This window comes from Dama dama, chromosome 13 (assembly GCF_033118175.1).
Source record: "Dama dama isolate Ldn47 chromosome 13, ASM3311817v1, whole genome shotgun sequence".
Lineage (NCBI taxonomy): Eukaryota > Metazoa > Chordata > Mammalia > Artiodactyla > Cervidae > Dama > Dama dama.
Window position 1 is genome coordinate 55,731,669 of NC_083693.1, and position 19,273 is coordinate 55,750,941.

At 37.1% G+C, this 19,273-nt stretch overlaps 1 protein-coding gene across 1 annotated transcript in view; it reads left to right on the forward strand.

The window, feature by feature from the left end:
* Positions 1–19,273, forward strand: part of TTC6 (tetratricopeptide repeat domain 6) — a 186,000-nt gene that overhangs the window by 88,921 nt on the left and 77,806 nt on the right. Inside the window, 3 exon segments of the mRNA XM_061159674.1 lie at positions 2,638–2,742; positions 16,441–16,533; positions 18,950–19,024. Coding sequence (XP_061015657.1) covers positions 2,638–2,742; positions 16,441–16,533; positions 18,950–19,024 — 273 coding nt within the window.

A 19,273-nucleotide genomic window follows, 5' to 3' on the forward strand; every position in this document is an offset into this window, starting at 1 on the left:
ATGTCCTTTTTCTATTCCAGGATAGAAGTGGATACCACGTTACATCTGTAGTTGCCATGTCTCCTTAGGCTTCTCTCAGCTGTGATAGTTTCTGGGGCTTCCTTGTTTTGACGACCTTGACAGTTTGGGGGAGTACTGTCAGGTATTTTGTAGACTATTCCCCAAATATCTATAATTTTATTTGGCCGCCTCTGGTCTTAGTGATAGCGTACGGACTTAGTTGCTCTGTGGCATGTGGGATCTTAGTTCCTCAGCCAGCATCCCCTGCATTGCAAGGTGATCCTTAACCACTGGACCACTAGCAAAGTCTCACATGATGTTATTTTCATTTGATTGTGTGTTATGTGATTTTGGGAGGAAGACCACTGAGGTAAGGTGCCATTTTCATCATATCATATCCAGAGTACATATTACCAGTGTGATTTACCGTTGTTGATGCTGACCTTAATTGTCTGGCTGAGGCAGTGTCTGCCAGATTTCTTCACTGTGACGTTTTTCTTTTTTGCTCCCTTTCCACACTGTAGTCTGGAAAGAAGTTGCTATATATAGCCCACACTTAAGAAATGAAGAGCTATGCTCCATCTCCTTGAGGGCAGATTATCTATAAAAACTAATTTGGTTTCACCGGGACAGGATGCCTCTTCTTCCCATTTATTTATTCAATCACGTGCTTGTATCAGTAAGACTCACAGATGTTTGTACTTGGAGTTGTGCTCAGTCGCTTCGGTCGTGTCTGACCCTTTGTGACCCTATGGATCGTAGCCCATCAGGCTCCTCTGTTCATGGGGTTCACCAGGCAAGAGTGCTGAAGTGGGTTACCATGCCATTCTGCAGGAGATCTTCTCCACTCAAGGACTGAACTGGTGTCTCCTAAGTCTCCTCCGTTGCAGGCAAATTCTTTACTGCTGAGCCACCTGGGAAGCTCGAGTTTAATACTGTTTATTATTATTTTGCTAAGACTGAGCTTTGGTCACTGAGAGCTCTTTCAGTTGTCTCCTATGTCCCTTTGACAGACCCTATCACTGTGGAATTTTTTTTAACATTTAATTACTGGCAGTACAGATGTTCCAGGCTCATCTTGCTTATTTCCTGTGCCAGTCCACAGAATCAGCCATTTCCACAGGAAGCCTCAGTTCCCTTAATTGGAGAATGTAATTAGAAACTAAAATCTGGCCTTTGCATGTGCTTATTACCACCAGGTCTTTGCTGCTTCTAGGCCTTCTCAGCTCACACAAATACATGTCTGTATTCTAACTCCTTCCTATAAATACACATATTTTAATGTGCATAATAAATATAATAAATGCACATAGTGATAGTTCTATATGTAACCATCTCTAACTTAAGCTATTCATGAGTTCATACTGATGTCTCCACCTCTAATTCACAACCGCATAGGTCATTCTAACCTCCTCCCCTGCTGATCTTTAAACTCCCAATAGTTAGTGACAAACCTGGTTGCCCCCACACTCCATCCATTTACCTGATTATTCAATTCCAGTATAGAAATGTCAGAATTATTTACCCATATTCTTATGGAAAATAACCGTATCAACTAAAGTGTAGCACTGTGTACAGTTTCTTTTGCCTTTACTGTTATATACTTTACTCATTTCCAAAGTTACTAAGGTCAGCAATTTTTTTCTTCCCCCTTTCATTGAGATTGTTTCATATATTTATAATAGAATTAGCTTGTTTCATTATATTCCACATTTCATTGTGGGATTCCTCTTGACCTCCCAAATAATTTTTTAAAAATTTCAACTTTTATTTGGAAAGAGTTAAAAGAAACAAATACAGAAACCAAACTAATGAACACATGACTACATGTGTGTAATTAACATTTTGTCATACTTGTTTCAGTTTTTTTTAAAAGACATTTAAAGAACAGATTAAGTCCTCTTGTACTTCTTAATTCCATTTCTCTTCCTTTTTACCCAAGGACAGTTACTGTTACAATTGTGTTTTTTTCCCCACTCCATGATTTTTCACTTTATTAGGTGTACTTGTGACCCTAAACAATAAATCCTGTAGTTCTGTGTGTTCTAGGAACATTTATATAAATGATGTGACTTTGTAGGTATCTTTCTAAATCATGCTTATTTTACTGTTAAATAGTATGCTACTAAGATCCATCTATGGTTGATAATGTTTGTGCTGGAATGTCTTTACAATGTTTAGTTAAATGAATATACTACATTTTATTCATCTGTTTATTAATTGACATTTAGATTGGTCTATGTTTTTGCTATTTCATGTGCTGTATTAACATCCTTGTATATATCTCCTCATGCATATGTGAAAGAATTTCCTTAGACTGTATAGCTAGAAGTGAAATTGTTGGATTGTGTGGCATGTACATTTTCTATTCTACATTTGCTATTATTTTAGAAATGACCAATTTGCCTCTAGTGTGATTTTACTAGTTTCCCACATCCTCGGCATCACTTGAAACTGCTGACTTTTTCTTTTTGCTAATCTTATGGGTATGATCAATTGTCTTTCCCAGATTTTCAGAGACTGTGGAACCAATCACCTCATTTTCTCAGGAACTAGAACTAATTTTGATAGGCGCTTGAGTGTTTATCCTTGGGGCTATTTATTAGCTTCTAACAGCTTTTTATGTTGTTTTCAAAGGTGTCTACTTATCCAGGAGTTACAAAGTTGTTTTAGAATCTAACTTCACCCAAATTCTCTGTTCCAGTATCTGTCATGAAGGAAACTGTATATCCAAAATATGAGGTAAAATGCAGAATGACTTTTCTCTATTGTTGTTTACTAATTAAACTGTATGATTAATTATGATATTAAATTTTACTGGAAGTTATTATGGAAATTGTCAGTAAAGACTGCAATAACTGAATGATTGGATGGCACTATAGAAAGTATGCATATAATAAATAATTATTATATATATTGTATGTGTGTACATATATACACATATACTTATGAGCTTATGACTATGTGTACACTTATACATGTACACTTATAGGTATATTTCTAAGAAAATGGTTGGACTTATCCATGTTACTTTAGCTAGTCAAGAAGAATATTCTCTTTTCTTTCTGAAAGAATTATTTGACTGACCAGGTATAAAGCATCTTGGGCTGTTTAGAAGATCTTTATGATATGCTCATTTGCTTTTATTTCTTTTTTTTCTTTTTTTTTTTTTTTGGGTTTTGTCATACATTGATATGAATCAGCCATGGATTTACACGTATTCCCCATCCCGATCCCCGCTCCCACCTCCCTCTCCACCCGATTCCCCCGAGTCCTCCCAGTGCACCAGGCTGGAGCACTTGTCTCATGCATCCCACCTGGGCTGGTGATCTGTTTCACCATAGATAGTATACATGCTGTTCTTTTGAAATATCCCACCCTCACATTCTCCCACAGAGTTCAAAAGTCTGTTCTGTATTTCTGTGTCTCTTTTTCTGTTTTGCATATAGGGTTATCGTTACCATCTTTCTAAATTCCATATATATGTGATAGTATGCTGTAATGTTCTTTATCTTTCTGGCTTACTTCACTCTGTATAAGGGGCTCCAGCTTCATCCATCTCATTAGGACTGGTTCAAATGAATTCTTTTTAATGGCTGAGTAATATTCCATGGTGTATATGTACCACAGTTTCCTTATCCATTCATCTGCTGATGGGCATCTAGGTTGCTTCCATGTCCTGGCTATTATAAACAGTGCTGCGACGAACATTGGGGTGCACGTGTCTCTTTCAGATCTGGTTTCCTCAGTGTGTATGCCCAGAAGTGGGATTGCTGGCTCATATGGCAGTTCTATTTCCAGTTTTTTAAGAAATCTCCACACTGTTTTCCATAGCGGCTGTACTAGTTTGCATTCCCACCAACATTGTAAGAGGGTTCCCTTTTCTCCACACCCTCTCCAGCATTTATTGCTTGTAGACTTTTGGATAGCAGCCATCCTGACTGGCGTGTAATGGTACCTCATTGTGGTTTTGATTTGCATTTCTCTGATAATGAGTGATGTTGAGCATCTTTTCATGTGTTTGTTAGCCATCTGTATGTCTTCTTTGGAGAAATGTCTGTTTAGTTCTTTGGCCCATTTTTTTATTGGGTCATTTATTTTTCTGGAATTGAGCTGCAGGAGTTGCTTGTATATTTTTGAGATTAATCCTTTGTCTGTTTCTTCATTTGCTATTATTTTCTCCCAATCTGAGGGCTGTCTTTTCACCTTACTTATAGTTTCCTTTGTAGTGCAAAAGCTTTTAAGTTTCATTAGGTCCCATTTGTTTAGTTTTGCTTTTATTTCCAATATTCTGGGAGGTGGGTCATAGAGGATCTTGCTGTGGTTTATGTCGGAGAGTGTTTTGCCTATGTTCTCCTCTAGGAGTTTTATAGTTTCTGGTCTTACATTTAGATCTTTAATCCATTTTGAGTTTATTTTTGTGTATGGTGTTAGAAAGTGTTCTAGTTTCATTCTTTTACAAGTGGTTGACCAGTTTTCCCAGCACCACTTGTTAAAGAGGTTGTCTTTTTTCCATTGTATATCCTTGCCTCCTTTGTCAAAGATAAGGTGTCCATAGGTCCGTGGATTTATCTCTGGGCTTTCTATTCTGTTCCATTGATCTATATTTCTGTCTTTGTGCCAGTACCATACTGTCTTGATGACTGTGGCTTTGTAGTAGAGTCTGAAGTCAGGCAGGTTGATTCCTCCAGTTCCATTCTTCTTTCTCAAGATTACTTTGGCTATTCGAGGTTTTTTGTATTTCCATACAAATTGTGAAATTCTTTGGTCTAGTTCTGTGAAAAATATCGTTGGTAGCTTGATAGGGATTGCATTGAATCTATAGACAGCTTTGGGTAGAATAGCCATTTTGACAATATTGATTCTTCCAATCCATGAACACAGTATGTTTCTCCATCTGTTTGTGTCCTCTTTGATTTCTTTCATCAGTGTTTTATAGTTTTCTATGTATAGGTCTTTTGTTTCTTTAGGTAGATATACTCCTAAGTATTTTATTCTTTTTGTTGCAATGGTGAATGGTATTGTTTCCTTAATTTCTCTTTCTGTTTTTTCATTGTTAGTATATAGGAATGCAAGGGATTTCTGTGTGTTAATTTTATATCCTGCAACTTTACTATATTCATTGATTAGCTCTAGTAATTTTCTGGTAGAGTCTTTAGGGTTTTCTATGTAGAGGATCATGTCATCTGCAAACAGTGAGAGTTTCACTTCTTCTTTTCCTATCTGGATTCCTTTTACTTCTTTTTCTGCTCTGATTGCTGTGGCCAGAACTTCCAACACTATGTTGAGTAGTAGTGGTGAGAGTGGGCACTCTTGTCTTGTTCCTGATTTCAGGGGAAATGCTTTCAATTTTTCACCATTGAGGGTGATGCTTGCTGTGGGTTTGTCATATATAGCTTTTATTATGTTGAGGTATGTTCCTTCTATTCCTGCTTTTTGGAGAGTTTTAATCATAAATGAGTGTTGAATTTTGTCAAAGGCTTTCTCTGCATCTATTGAGATAATCATATGGTTTTTATCTTTCAATTTGTTAATGTGGTGTATTACATTGATTGATTTGTGGATATTAAAGAATCCTTGCATTCCTGGGATAAAGCCCACTTGGTCATGGTGTATGATTTTTTTAATATGTTGTTGGATTCTGTGTGCTAGAATTTTGTTAAGGATTTTTGCATCTATGTTCATCAGTGATATTGGCCTGTAGTTTTCTTTTTTTGTGGCATCTTTGTCTGGTTTTGGAATTAGGGTGATGGTGGCCTCATAGAATGAGTTTGGAAGCTTACCTTCATCTGCAATTTTCTGGAAGAGTTTGAGTAAGATAGGTGTTAGCTCTTCTCTAAATTTTTGGTAGAATTCAGCTGTGAAGCCATCTGGTCCCGGGCTTTTGTTTGCTGGAAGATTTTTGATGACAGTTTCGATTTCCTTGCTTGTGATGGGTCTGTTAAGATCTTCTATTTCTTCCTGGTTCAGTTTTGGAAAGTTATACTTTTCTAAGAATTTGTCCATTTCATCCAAGTTGTCCATTTTATTGGCATAGAGCTGCTGGTAGTAGTCTCTTATGATCCTTTGTATTTCAGTGTTGTCTGTTGTGATCTCTCCATTTTCATTTCTAATTTTGTTAATTTGGTTCTTCTCTCTGTTTCTTAATGAGTCTTGCTAATGGTTTGTCAATTTTGTTTATTTTTTCAAAAAACCAGCTTTTAGCTTTGTTGATTTTTGCTATGGTCTCTTTAGTTTCTTTTGCATTTATTTCTGCCCTAATTTTTAAGATTTCTTTCCTTCTGCTAACTCTGGGGTTCTTCATTTCTTCCTTCTCTAATTGCTTTAGGTGTAGAGTTAGGTTATTTATTTGGTTTTTTTCTTGTTTCTTGATGTAAGCCTGTAATGCTATGAACCTTCCCCTTAGCACTGCTTTTACAGTGTCCCATAGGTTTTGGGTTGTTGTGTTTTCATTTTCATTCATTTCTATACATATTTTGATTTCTTTTTTGATTTCTTCTATGATTTGTTGGTTATTCAGAAGCGTGTTATTTAGCCTCCATATGTTTGAAGTTTTAACAATTTTTTTCCTGTAATTGAGATCTAATCTTACTGCACTGTGGTCAGAAAAGATGACTGGAATGATTTCAATTTTTTTGAATTTTCCAAGACCAGATTTATGGCCCAGGATGTGATCTATTCTGGGGAATGTTCCGTGTGCACTTGAGAAAAAGGTGAAGTTGATTGTTTTGGGGTGAAATGTCCTATAGATATCAATTAGGTCTAGGTGGTCCATTGTGTCATTTAAGGTTTGTGTTTCCTTGTTAATTTTCTGTTTAGTTGATCTATCCATAGTTGTGAGTGGGGTATTAAAGTCTCCCACTATTATTGTGTTACTATTAATTTCCTCTTTCATACTCGTTAGTGTTTGCCGCACATATTGCGGTGCTCCTATGTTGGGTGCATATATATTTATAATTGTTATATCTTCTTCTTGGATTGATCCTTTGATCATTATGTAGTGTCCTTCTTTGTCTCTTTTCACATCCTTTATTTGAAAGTCTATTTTATCTGATATGAGTATTGCGACTCCTGCTTTCTTTTGGTCTCCGTTTGCATGAAATATTTTTTTCCAGTCCTTCACTTTTAGTCTGTATGTGTCTCTTGTTTTGAGGTGGGTCTCTTGTAGACAGCATATATAGGGGTCTTGTTTTTGTATCCATTCAGCCAATCTTTGTCTTTTGGTTGGGGCATTCAACCCATTTACATTTAGGGTAATTATTGATAGGTGTGGTCCCGTTGCCATTTACTTTGTTGTTTTGGGTTCACGTTTATACAACCTTTCTGCATTTCCTGTCTAGAGAAGATCCTTTAGCATTTGTTGAAGCGCTGGTTTGGTGGTGCTGAATTCTCTCAGCTTTTGCTTATCTGTAAAGCTTTTGAATTCTCCTTCATATCTGAATGAGATCCTTGCTGGATACAGTAATCTAGGTTGTAGGTTATTCTCTTTCATTACTTTCAGTATGTCCTGCCATTTCCTTCTGGCCTGGAGGGTTTCTATTGATAGATCAGCTGTTATCCTTATGGGAATCCCTTTGTGTATTATTTGTTGTTTCTCCCTTGCTGCTTTTAATATTTGTTCTTTGTGTTTGATCTTTGTTAATTTGACTAATATGTGTCTTGGGGTGTTTCGCCTTGGGTTTATCCTGTTTGGGACTCTCTGGGTTTCTTGGACTTGGGTGGCTATTTCCTTCCCCATTTTAGGGAAGTTTTCAGCTATTATCTCCTCGAGTATTTTCTCATGGCCTTTCTTTTTGTCTTCTTCTTCTGGGACTCCTATGATTCGAATGTTGGGGCGTTTCACAGTGTCCCAGAGGTCCCTGAGGTTGTCCTCATTTCTTTTGATCCTTTTTTCTTTTTTCCTCTCTGCTTCATTTATTTCCATCATTTTATCTTCTACCTCACTTATCCTATCTTCTGCCTCCGTTATTCTACTCTTGGTTCCCTCCAAAGTGTTTTTGATCTCATTCATTGCATTATTCATTTTTAATTGACTCTTTTTTATTTCTTCTAGGTCTTTATTAAACATTTCTTGAATCTTTTCAATCTTTGTTTCCAGGCTATTTATCTGTAACTCCATTTTGTTTTCAAGATTTTGGATCATTTTTATTATCATTATTCTAAATTCTTTTTCAGGTAGATTCCCTATCTCCTCCTCTTTTGTTTGACTTGGTGGGCATTTTTCATGTTCTTTTACCTGTTGGGTATTTCTTTGCCTTTTCATCTTGTTTAGATTGCTGTATCTGGAGTGGGCTTTCTGTATTCTGGAGGTCTGTGGTTCCTTTTTATTGTGGAGGATTAACCCAGTGGGTGGGGTTAGACGATTGGCTTGTCAAGGTTTCCTGGTTAGGGAAGCTTGAATCAGTGTTCTGGTGCGTGTAACTTGATTTCTTCTCTTTGGAGAGCAATGGAGTGCCCAGTAATGAGTTTTGAGATGGGTCTATGTGTTAGGTGTGACCTTGGGCAGCCTGTATGTTGACGTTCAGGGCTATGTTCCTGCGTTGCTGGAGAATTTGCGTGGTATGTCTTGCTCTAAAACTTATTGGCTCTTGGGTGGTGGTTGGTTTCAGTGTAGGTATGAAGGCTTTTGGACAGTCACTTATTACTTAAAGTCCATGTAGTCAGGAGTTTTCTGGTGTTTTCAGGTTTTGGGCTTAAGTCTCCTGCCTCTGGATTTCAGTTTTATTCTTCCTGTAGTCTAAGGACTTCTCCAACTATACAGCCCTGATAAGAAAACTTCTAGGTTAATGGCGAAAAGATTCTCCCCCATTAGGGACACCCAGAGAGGTTCACAGAGTTACATGAAGAAGAGGAGAGGGAGGAGGGAGATAGAGATGAGCAGGAGGAGAAAAAAGGGGACTCAAGAGGAGAGAGACAGATCTACGCAGCTGTCTGTTCCCAGAGTGTTCTCCGTAGCCCAGTCACCTACAAAGATTCACAGAATCGGATTGGGAAGAGAAGGGGAAAGGAGGAAATAGAGGTGTTCTGAGGTAGAAAACGGAGAGTCAAGATTGGGAGAGAATAATCTTCGATTTAAAAATAGGGCTTCTCTTCTTTTTTTTTTTGTAAGGTTATAGTGTATTGAAAATGAAAATTAAGGAGTAGTAGAGAAGTACTAGAGGACTTTAAAAGAAATAAGAGAAAAAGAAAAATAGAAAATAGAAGAGAAAAAGGAAAGAAAAAAAAGAAGAAAAAAAGAAAAAAGAAAAAAAAAAGGAAAAAAAAATTTTTTCCCCCTAATTAAAAAAAATCATAAAAATCTATGGAAATGAAAGTTAAGGAGTAATGGGGGAGTAATAGGGGATTTTAAAGGAAAATAAAAGAGAAAAAATAAAAAATAAAAAAAAGAGGAAAAAAAAAAAGAGAGAAAAAAGTAAAATTATATCTAGGAGTTTCTCTGGAGCTGTTATGGTCAGTGTGGGTTTGGCTCAGTTTCAGATAGCTCCTCGTTCCAGCTTACACTTCTCGATATCTACAGGCCCTTTCCGGTGTAGTCAGTGTTTTCTAGAGGGATTTTAATCTGTTGCACCAGTCCCTTCTGAAGCGGTTCCCTTTGTTTATTTGGCTTCTGTTTGCCGGTCTCTTCAGAGCCTCATTTCCGCCCTGACACAGCCGGGCGGAGGTGGACTCTTATTCAGGTAGCTAGTTCCGTCGCTCTGCGGGGAGGGGCTTGCGCCACGGGGACGGGCTGGCGCTGCCGGGAGGGGCTGACACTGCTTTCTCAGTCTGCGCTGCTCAGGCTCCCGGCCGCTCTATATGGAGCGCGCCCCGCGCTGCGCGAGGTTTCAGCCCTCGGGTGTTCCACAAAAGCACGGAAGGAAAAGCTGCGCCTGCTCTCTGTGCCTTCCCCGTCAGAGCGGTCCAGGCAGCCAGGGCCTTGGTGGGCGCACTCTCCCCAGGTGTGGCGCGCCCACTCCCTTCCGCGGACCCAGTTTCAGTTTCCGCTGGCGCCAGTCGGGTGCGCGCGCCTTCTGCCCTCCGCGTCCCCAGCCCCAGTCCCCGCCCGCGCCGGTCGGGTGCCTGCGCCCTGGTCTCGCCGCGACCTTCCCCTCCCCCCGGCCTCCTGCCTCCGGCGGGGCTGGGCCGGTCCGCAGCCTGCGAGCTCTTCTCTGGACTTTCTCGGTCTCTTTGTTCTGCGGACGGCCGGCAGTGTGTTCGGGCCGGTTAATTTACTCTCCCTCTTTTGGTCTCCCACAGTTAAAGTTGGCAACTCCTAGAAGCTCCCTCCGATTGTCATCAGGGCACTCAGGCCCGGACCCTACCCCAAGCAATGCCGCCTAAGACTCCCGGGACGGATCTCCGTGTCCGTAGCTCTTTGTCTCACTTTTTATCTTTTATATTTTGTCCTACCTCCTTTCGAAGACAATGGGCTGCTTTTCTGGGCACCCAACGACCTCAGCTAGCGATCAGAAGCTGTTTTGCGAAGTTTGCTCTGCGTTCAGTTATTCTTTTGATGAATTTGTAGGAGAGAAAGTGGTCTCCCCGTCCTACTCCTCCGCCATCTTGGCTCCTCCCCTCGCTCATTTGCTTTTAAAAGTGAATTTTTAGTTATTGTTTAAAAAAGTTTAAAACTACCTAATACAATTATTAGTCTATTTTCTTCTTCCCTAAAGGTGTTTAACATTTTATGTTACACTGCTTATTTTAAAGGGCTTCCCTGGTGGCTCAGATGGTAAAGAATCTGCCTGCAATGCAGGATACCTGGGTTCAGTCCCTGGGTTGGGAAGATCCCCTGAAGAAGCAAATGGCAACCCACTCCAGTATTCTTGCCTGGAGAATTCCATGGACAGAGGAGCCTGGTGGGCTGCAGTCCATGGAGTCTCAAAGTAGAAAAATCAAGAGAGGAAAACCAAAAGAGTCTATTATTTTTCTCCCTCAAGATAATTACTGTCCACTGTTTGGTCCACTTTCTTTCATTGTTAAAAGTTCTTTTTCTTCTTCCTCCTCTTCCTTTTTTTCTCCTTTCCCCCTTTTCTTCTTCCTACTTATATTTTCCTCTTAAAATAATTCTGTGATGAACATCGTTGTACATAAAGTTTTAATGGTATTTAGAATCATTTTATTTGCATAGGATCCTAGATAGATTACTGATAACACATATATGAGAAAAGAATACAAAAAAATTAATCACAGGGAAAGAACAACCAGGGTAATAGGATAAGTCAGACATAAAATTAAAGAAATTCTGTCCATTTCTGCCTTTGCTTGAAATGGGGTCAGCAACATCAGTGTTGATATTGAAACATCTTTACATTCCTTGCATTACTTAATTATGATGTATTATTCTTAAATATTATATTGAATTCTGTTAGGCAATATTTTAATTGGTTTTTAAAAACATATTCTAATGAGTGAAACATAAATGTAGGATATTTTTTGTTGGAGTTTTATCATGGTTATTCTTGCTTTATAAAGTTAATTGGTTAGCATTTCATTTTTTTAATACTCTGGAATTAAAAGAACATAGGAATAATCTTGAAAGTGTGGAAGAATTCACTGTCTAGGAACATTTGAGCTATTTGGGAAGGTAATTTTTGACAATTAAAGCCTTTTATTTTCTAATTCTTGGGTTACTCTTGCTTAATATTTTTTCTCAAGTCAATTGGTAACATATATTCTTACAAAAAGCCATCTATTCAGTTGAAATTTATAAGTTTATATCCAGAGTTTGTATATAGTCTCTCTTTAGTTTTAATCTCCACTTCTAAATTTCCATTATTTTCTTTACCATTTCTAATGATATTTGGGGAATTTTTTTTCCCCGAGAATAAATTTTCTAGAAGTGAATTTAGTATTTTTTTTTTCAGGGATCTTTTCCCATTTATTTTCAAGTACAGATGCTTTATTTTCTACTCATCAAATTGCTCTACTCACAATAGTGTAAAACCATCCATTTAATTTTTTTTTTTAGTAAGGTTTTTGATGTATGATTATGGGCTTCTCTGGTGGCTCAATGGTAAAGAAAGAATCTGCCTGACAGTGCAGGAGACATGTGTTCAGTCTCTGGCTAGGGAAGATTCCCTGGAGAAAGAAATGGCAACCCACTCCATTATCCTTGCCTGAAAAATCCCATGAACTGAGGAGCCTGGTGGGCTACAGTCCATGGGGTCAGACATGGCTTAGTGATTGAACAATAGTATCTGAGTCACTGTGCTATACATCTGAAACTAACACAACATTGTAAATCTACGCATCAATTTAAGAATAAAAATCTCTCTTCCCCTTCCACAGTTGTTGGATCATGACCTGAAGGCAAACACTGCCTACTGCTCCTTCTCACTTTATCCTCCATTGGCAGCATCTGCTTCTAACTGAACTGACAGAATAGAGCAATCTGTGATATTAGTATAGTGTTATCTAAACTGTGTGTTTATAAAGCATGGACACATATTTTTCTGTCTTTATGTGTATAAAAGTGTAAATATAAGGAATTGAGAGTAGGCAGAATTGTCTGAACAGAAATAAAAATTGCAGCAATTTTAAGAAGTTTGGTTAGAACTGTTGAAAATGGAGTGACACATTACAAAGCTAGTTCAAAAATAAATTGCTCTTGGTGATTGTTCAAACCAGTGACCAGAAGGACAAAGATCCAACAGGACTTTCTGGTACAGAAAGAGGGCCCAGGACACTTTCCATTCACTAGAACTGGAATCAGACCTTTGTTCAAAAACTCTTGTTTCCTTTGAATGGGAAATTCATTTAGATGCAAAGATCTGTGTGCCTCATTTTTAAAAAGCAAATGTTACCTATTTACATATATTATGATTATTGGTGTTTTTTGTTTTATCCTGCCATTTGATTTTTGTTTTTTGTAATGCTGCCTTTTTTTTATTAATTTGGACAAACTAAGCAATTTACTCAATTGTTCTAAAAAACAGATACTTCCATTATAAAATGAAGAATTTACAAAGTTTTAATTGTTAGCAGTAGCCCAGAGATCAAAATGAAACTTAATTGTACAATGATAGATTTAGTACTAATTACATAGCAAATTTGCCAAAATGTTGCAGTCCCCTTCTTCGCCTGCAAATTCATAAGCTAGATATTGCCTTTTGTTTGTTTTATATTCTTTTTATTTCTTTTCTTAAATTTGTCTTTTTTGTTATTCCTTTTAAAAAAATTTCAGTAGTCTGAGTATAATATGTTCTGATTTTATTTTTATTTTAACTATTTGGATAAATTGTATTTTATCATCCCTGTTTTGGAAGTTATGTATACTGTTTCTTATTCCTATGGTGGTCTCCCTAGAACATACATGTTTAACTTATCAATATCTAATATTAATCAATACCTTTATACTCTTCCAGGAAACTGCAATTATTTGAAAACTTGTTATTCCATTTACTCTTTCTTGATTTAATGTGCTCTTACTTTGATACATTTTTAGATCCTTATCTTTTAAAATTCAGAAGACGTTGTTCTTATTTTATGCAATAATCCTTAGATTTTACCCATGAATTTATCTCTCTCTTTTTTCCTTTCTACTTTTCAAGCATCTCAGACCTTTCTGTCTGGAATCATTTTGCCTTCTGCTAGAATATATCTTTTAGAATTTGCTTTAAGGGAAATAGGAGGTCTACAGTTGGTAAAAATTCTGCTTTTTCTTTGTTTTAAATGCCTTTATATTACTTCATGCTTGAGGGGTATTTTACTTTGTGATAATATTATTGCAGATACTTATTTTTAGCACACAAATGATGTCTCACAGTTTTCTGGTGTCCACTATTGCTGTTGAGAATTGATTCTTAAATATGAACCCTCTGAAGGTTCTTTGATAACAAATCAAAGAACCCTTTGATAATAAATTCTCTGCCTCTCCCCTTTTACTTTTAAGCTGTTCTTTTTTCTTCCATGCAATTTCAGTATGGTGTGTCTAGTTGTAGATTTCTTCTTATTTATTATATTTTGGAATGATTGGGATCTTTGAATCTGTGGTTTGATATCTTTCATCAGCTATGGAAATTTTTTAGTTACTGTTTCTTCACATTTTGCCTCTGTCTATTCTGCCCTTTGTTTTCTGGGCCTTTAATAACGTGTTTGATACTGGATCCTGTACAATTTCTTCTGATCTATCTTATAGTTCAGGTTCATAAATTCTTCAGTTGTGTCTAATAATACTGTTTAACTTGTTTTCTGGATGTTTCAATTTGGTTTTATATTCTTTTTAGAATTTATCTGTTTTCTCTATTACATTCTGGTGTTTTGTATCTTTGTGTACTTGTCTTTAAATGTTTATCATTGTATTTAGAACATTATTTTTAGTAAATATTTGAGACCTAGGATGGCTGTTCTTCCTGTAGAGAAAACTTTTTGTCAGAACCTGAGATATGTATCATTCAACGTAAAATTGAGGTTGAGGCTTGAGTTTCTTTGAACATATACAGAGCCTATGCTGCAAGTCTACACAAATGTTGGTTTATATCCATTCATTCCTAATCTTAGGGTATAACCCTGTAATATCCTTGTAGCCTTGGATACCTGTGTATTATATATATATAAAATCAGTTTCCATACTTCAGGGAGACTCTGGGCTTGCCTGTCTGTCATCCTTGCCCCTTAAAGTTGCAAATATGAAGCTCAGATTTGCAACTGTTTTGGCAAACATTTTGCGAACAAAAGCACCTTTGAATACTGGGTTTACCTTTTCAGGTTTTTTGATTTTCCTATATTTTTTTGCCCAGTATCTCTTCATCATATTATTAGCTCTGATGCTTTGAAGATTATCTTTGTCATAATACATGCTTTCTAGTTCTCAGAAGAATTGCTTGTTGCTGTTCATTGTTCAGTCGCTAAATTGTGTTCAACTCTTGGTGACTCCATGGACTGTAGTGTGTCAGGCTTCCCTGTCCTTCACTGTCTCCCAGAGTTTGCTGAAACTCATGTCCATTGAGTCAGTGATGCCATCCAACCATCCTCTGTTGCACCCTTCTCCTCTTGCCCTCAATCTTTCCCAGCATCAGGGTCTTTTCCAATGAGTCAGCTTTTCACATCAGATAGCCAAAGTATTGGAGCTTCAGCATCAGTCCTTCCAATGAATATTCAGGGCTGATTTCCTTTAGAATTGACTGGTTTGATCTCCTAGAATTACCTAGCCTGCCATAACTAAAAGTAGAAGTCATAATTGACTTTTAAGGTAGCAAAACTGTTTCCATTTCCATCTGCATCCCAGCTTTTATTGCACCATACTAATTTTAGCGATATTCCTGTAGTAGAGCAGAATGTTTACATCATATATATGTAAGCACTACTGTAATTGCCCTCTCAAAGCATGCTAGTGTGAGCAATATACTGATAGGTTCCAACATATGAACCACATTGTCTTTTTACAAAGCAGCCATTGATTGTTAGTTCTGCTGTTTTGATATAAAATACAGTGTTAGGGTTTTTGTCTTTGTTATTGTTAAAAGCATTCTTTTAAAGTGTAATAGCTGCTATTCCACCATATTTGAATATTTTGTGTAAGCATATGGCAAAATAATTCCAAAATACTTGTGCATCAGATAATTTATCTTTGAAGAATAATGATGAAAGTGACCAGGTATCTTTCTGCAATGTCCAGTAATTCTTTTACATTGCATTGTGCTATAACTGTTTTCCAAAAATACAGCAGAGAGGATGACCAAAAATTCAATACTGATGATAACTAAAATAGTCATTGCCTTCTCTGTATCTGTTTCATTCTCAGTAATAATTACATCATACTTTTAAAAGTTAATTTTCTACAGAATAAATATTTAAAATTTTTAAATGCTAGTTGAGATATAAAGATTTCATCAAACAAAGCAGCAGCATGATTTACTTCACCATGAATCCTATGGAACTTAGATCTTCGAGTTGTTTCTATATATCCAAATCACTGGTTACAAGATAGAGAAGTAGCACATTTAATAATAATCATAACTATTGCAGCAGTTTACGTTGCAGCAGTAAATATATATATCATCTAACTGACTGATACAATTCAAACTCTAAAGCATTTAAGGAAATTTTCATTCCAGTTAATATTTAGAATGTTTGCTTGTATTTGTCAGTGAATAGTCACATATTGATAATAACTCTAAATGGCATGTTTTATTCATAATCCTGAGGTTGATATGCTGAAGAGATTCAACAACACTCTATGAGGTCACAGGATCATTGATTGTCCTGAGTCCAAGAATGTCAGAAATAATGTAGAAGTATCAGTTTGGCTAAGGTCCAACACCAAAACCATATTGTGGGTTTTAGCCAAATACTAAGACTGCAGCTGGACTTTGATCTATGGTTTTTTTTTTCTAGAATTATACTTTCCTGTGTATTGCTGTTTTGGTAATAACATTTTAGTATGTAGCAACAGTAATCATAGGCTCTGAATTAAAAGTATTCTACTATATAGTTTAAAACTGTTACCTTTTATCATAGAGTGCACAAACAAGCAGAATTTTAATTGAGAAATTTGCGTCTGAAAGCAAGGAAAGTATCATTACTTTAAATCAGCATAGGAAAAGTTCCAGGGTAAGTATAATTTTTAGTGTGAATTATGGGTTGGTGTCCTTGTCTTCCGACAGTTTAGATATTATTTCTAGTGATTTCAGAAGTAATTTCTTGACGCTTTGTCATTCTGGGAAATGCCTCAGTGCATTCACCAGAATGTTTGTGAAGGACATATTTCCTCTTTTTCCAATATGCTGTCTTTATGACACTCAGAATATGTTATTTACTAATCAGTAGTAGGATATCTGCTGTGAGTTTTACTGAAATTCCTAAAATGTCTGGTTTTTCCATCATTTGTCACTGCTTGCCCAGGTCTTAAGTGATCAAAGGAACATGTTTATGAATCTTTTTACCAAATGAGAGGAGGGGATTGTTTATGGCTATGAAACAGAGTAACACTGAATTCTCTAAGTGGTGACTGGACTTGTGCCCATGATTTTATAGTCACTAAAGTATATCTAAGTAAAATATATAATAAGCACAGTTGGAGAGAAAAGAGATAGCGATTGAGGGAAGAAGACAGGTATGAAATTTATATCACTGGCTTAATAAATATCCTGAACCTTATGAGGGACTAAGAGGAAATGGTTTTATTTTTCTTTCCTTTAGGCCTCCAGCCCTCTACTCCCCTTGATGATATCTTAGGATGCTGAGTGCCACAGAGTAGAGAGTCTTATTAACCTGGGATAAATCAGATCCCTATTCTAGTCAATTACACTAGGTTTAATATGGTTGTATGCCTCTTTCTGTATTCCCCATACTGTCAGGTGATATATTTTTTGGGGGTAATGTTTCTATTTAATGTAGGTCACTTTTGCTATTTTAATATAGATAACTATTTCTTATTAAATATTTGTCCTCATGTGTGTTTGAGCATTTTATTTCTCATCAGTCTGAATGATATGGATGTCATATTGTTCTTGTTTTTTATCAACAGCACCTAGAACAGTGACCATCACATAAAAATTAATTGAACCAATAAATAACACTTTCTAGTTTGGAATGCATGGACTATTGTAGTAGCATTACTGGTACCTAACCTGTCAGGTATTCCTGTTTTTAATAGCTGTTTCTAATCTAACCTCCCTGTTGCCCCTTGCAATATTCTTAAAACACAGGTATAATTACACCACTCAATCTCAACAAACTGAATAACATCACCTATCAAAGTCAGAGTGCTTATCTAAGCCTCGTAATGTGGCCTCGGCTATGTTTTCTGTCTTACCACCTCTTGTGCCTCTGCTCCCATGTAACGTCCACGTACTCTGTTCTCTGCTTGCACCAGAGTCCTTGGGGACTAACATCCCAGCACTTAGACACTTCTCTGTGCTTGTTTAGGCTATTCCGTTGGCCTGGCATGTTCTCAACCCATTCTCAGTCACACAGTGAAAATGTCACTACCTTTCACAGCCTGGCCCTAATGGTACCTCTTCTAGCTGGTCAGTCCACGTTCCTTCTCATTCTGAACTGACCTCCGCCTCTCCTGTGCTCTCTTTACACCTGATTCATGCTATCCTTACAGTCATTGTTACAGCTGCTGTGAATTATAGTTACTACTTTATGTCTTTTTCCACCATCATACCTGAAACATGTCCGTTTTTTGTACTTTGCACCCTGTCTGATGTGGTAGTACTTCCCAACTCTTTTAGTGTGATAGTTCTCATGGTAAGTAGTATTTGTGTGAATGCAGCCATGAAATTAAAAGATGCTTGCTCCTTGGAAGAAAAATTATGACCAATCTAGACAGCGTATTAAAAAGCAGAGAGATTACTTTGCCAACAAAGATCCATTTAGTCAGAGCTATGGTTTTGCCAGTAGTCATGTATGCATATGAGAGTTGGACTATAAAGAAAGCTGAGTGCCAAAGAATTGATGCTTTTGAACTGTGGTGTTGGAGAAGACTCTTGAGAGTCCCTTAGACAGAAAGGAGATCCAGCCAGTCCCTCTGAAAGGAAATCAGTCCTGAATATTCATTGGAAGGACTGATGCTGAAGCTGAAACTCCAGTATTTTGGCCACTTGATGTGAAGAACTGACTCATTTGAAAAGACCCTGTTGCTGGGAAAGATCGAAGGTGGGAGGAGAAGGGGATGACAGAGGATGAGATGGTTGGAGTCAATGGACATGAATTTGGATAAACTCCGGGAGTTGGTGATGGACAGGGAAGCCTGGCATGCTGTAGTCCATGGGGCTGCAAAGAGTCAGACATGACTGAGCGACTGAAATACTGAACTACTACTAAATTGATGGATTTTAAGTTCTGACCCTATGTTTGAACATAGTGATTTCAAAATCAGTAAGAACCTGTATTTTAATTAATATTTCTGCATTTCATGAATTTACTCAGTTATCACTAGCCAATTGTCATCTGATATTTTAGTTTACCAAATAGCATGTAGAGTCAATCAATGTATGTTTGTCATTTGACTATTTTACAGCTTTTTTTCCTGAGAAAAGCTGCATCATTTGAAAATGTCCAAAAACATTTCAGCACACAGTCTACTCAATTAAAGGTACGATAATTTTTCAGTTTTTGTTATTGAAAGGAAATGTTCACATTTCTAGTAATAATCACCACCTATGCTTTTTGTTTGCTTTCCTAAAATAGCGTGATCACTTCATTCCTACAGAGTTGATTGAAATTTTGGATTTCACTGAGAATTTGGTAGCCTCTGTAAGAGTGCCAATTTAAGGTTTTCCACATCTCTTGGAAGTGTCTCATAATCACACTTTGACTTTACTTGAAAGTGAAAAGTCGCTCA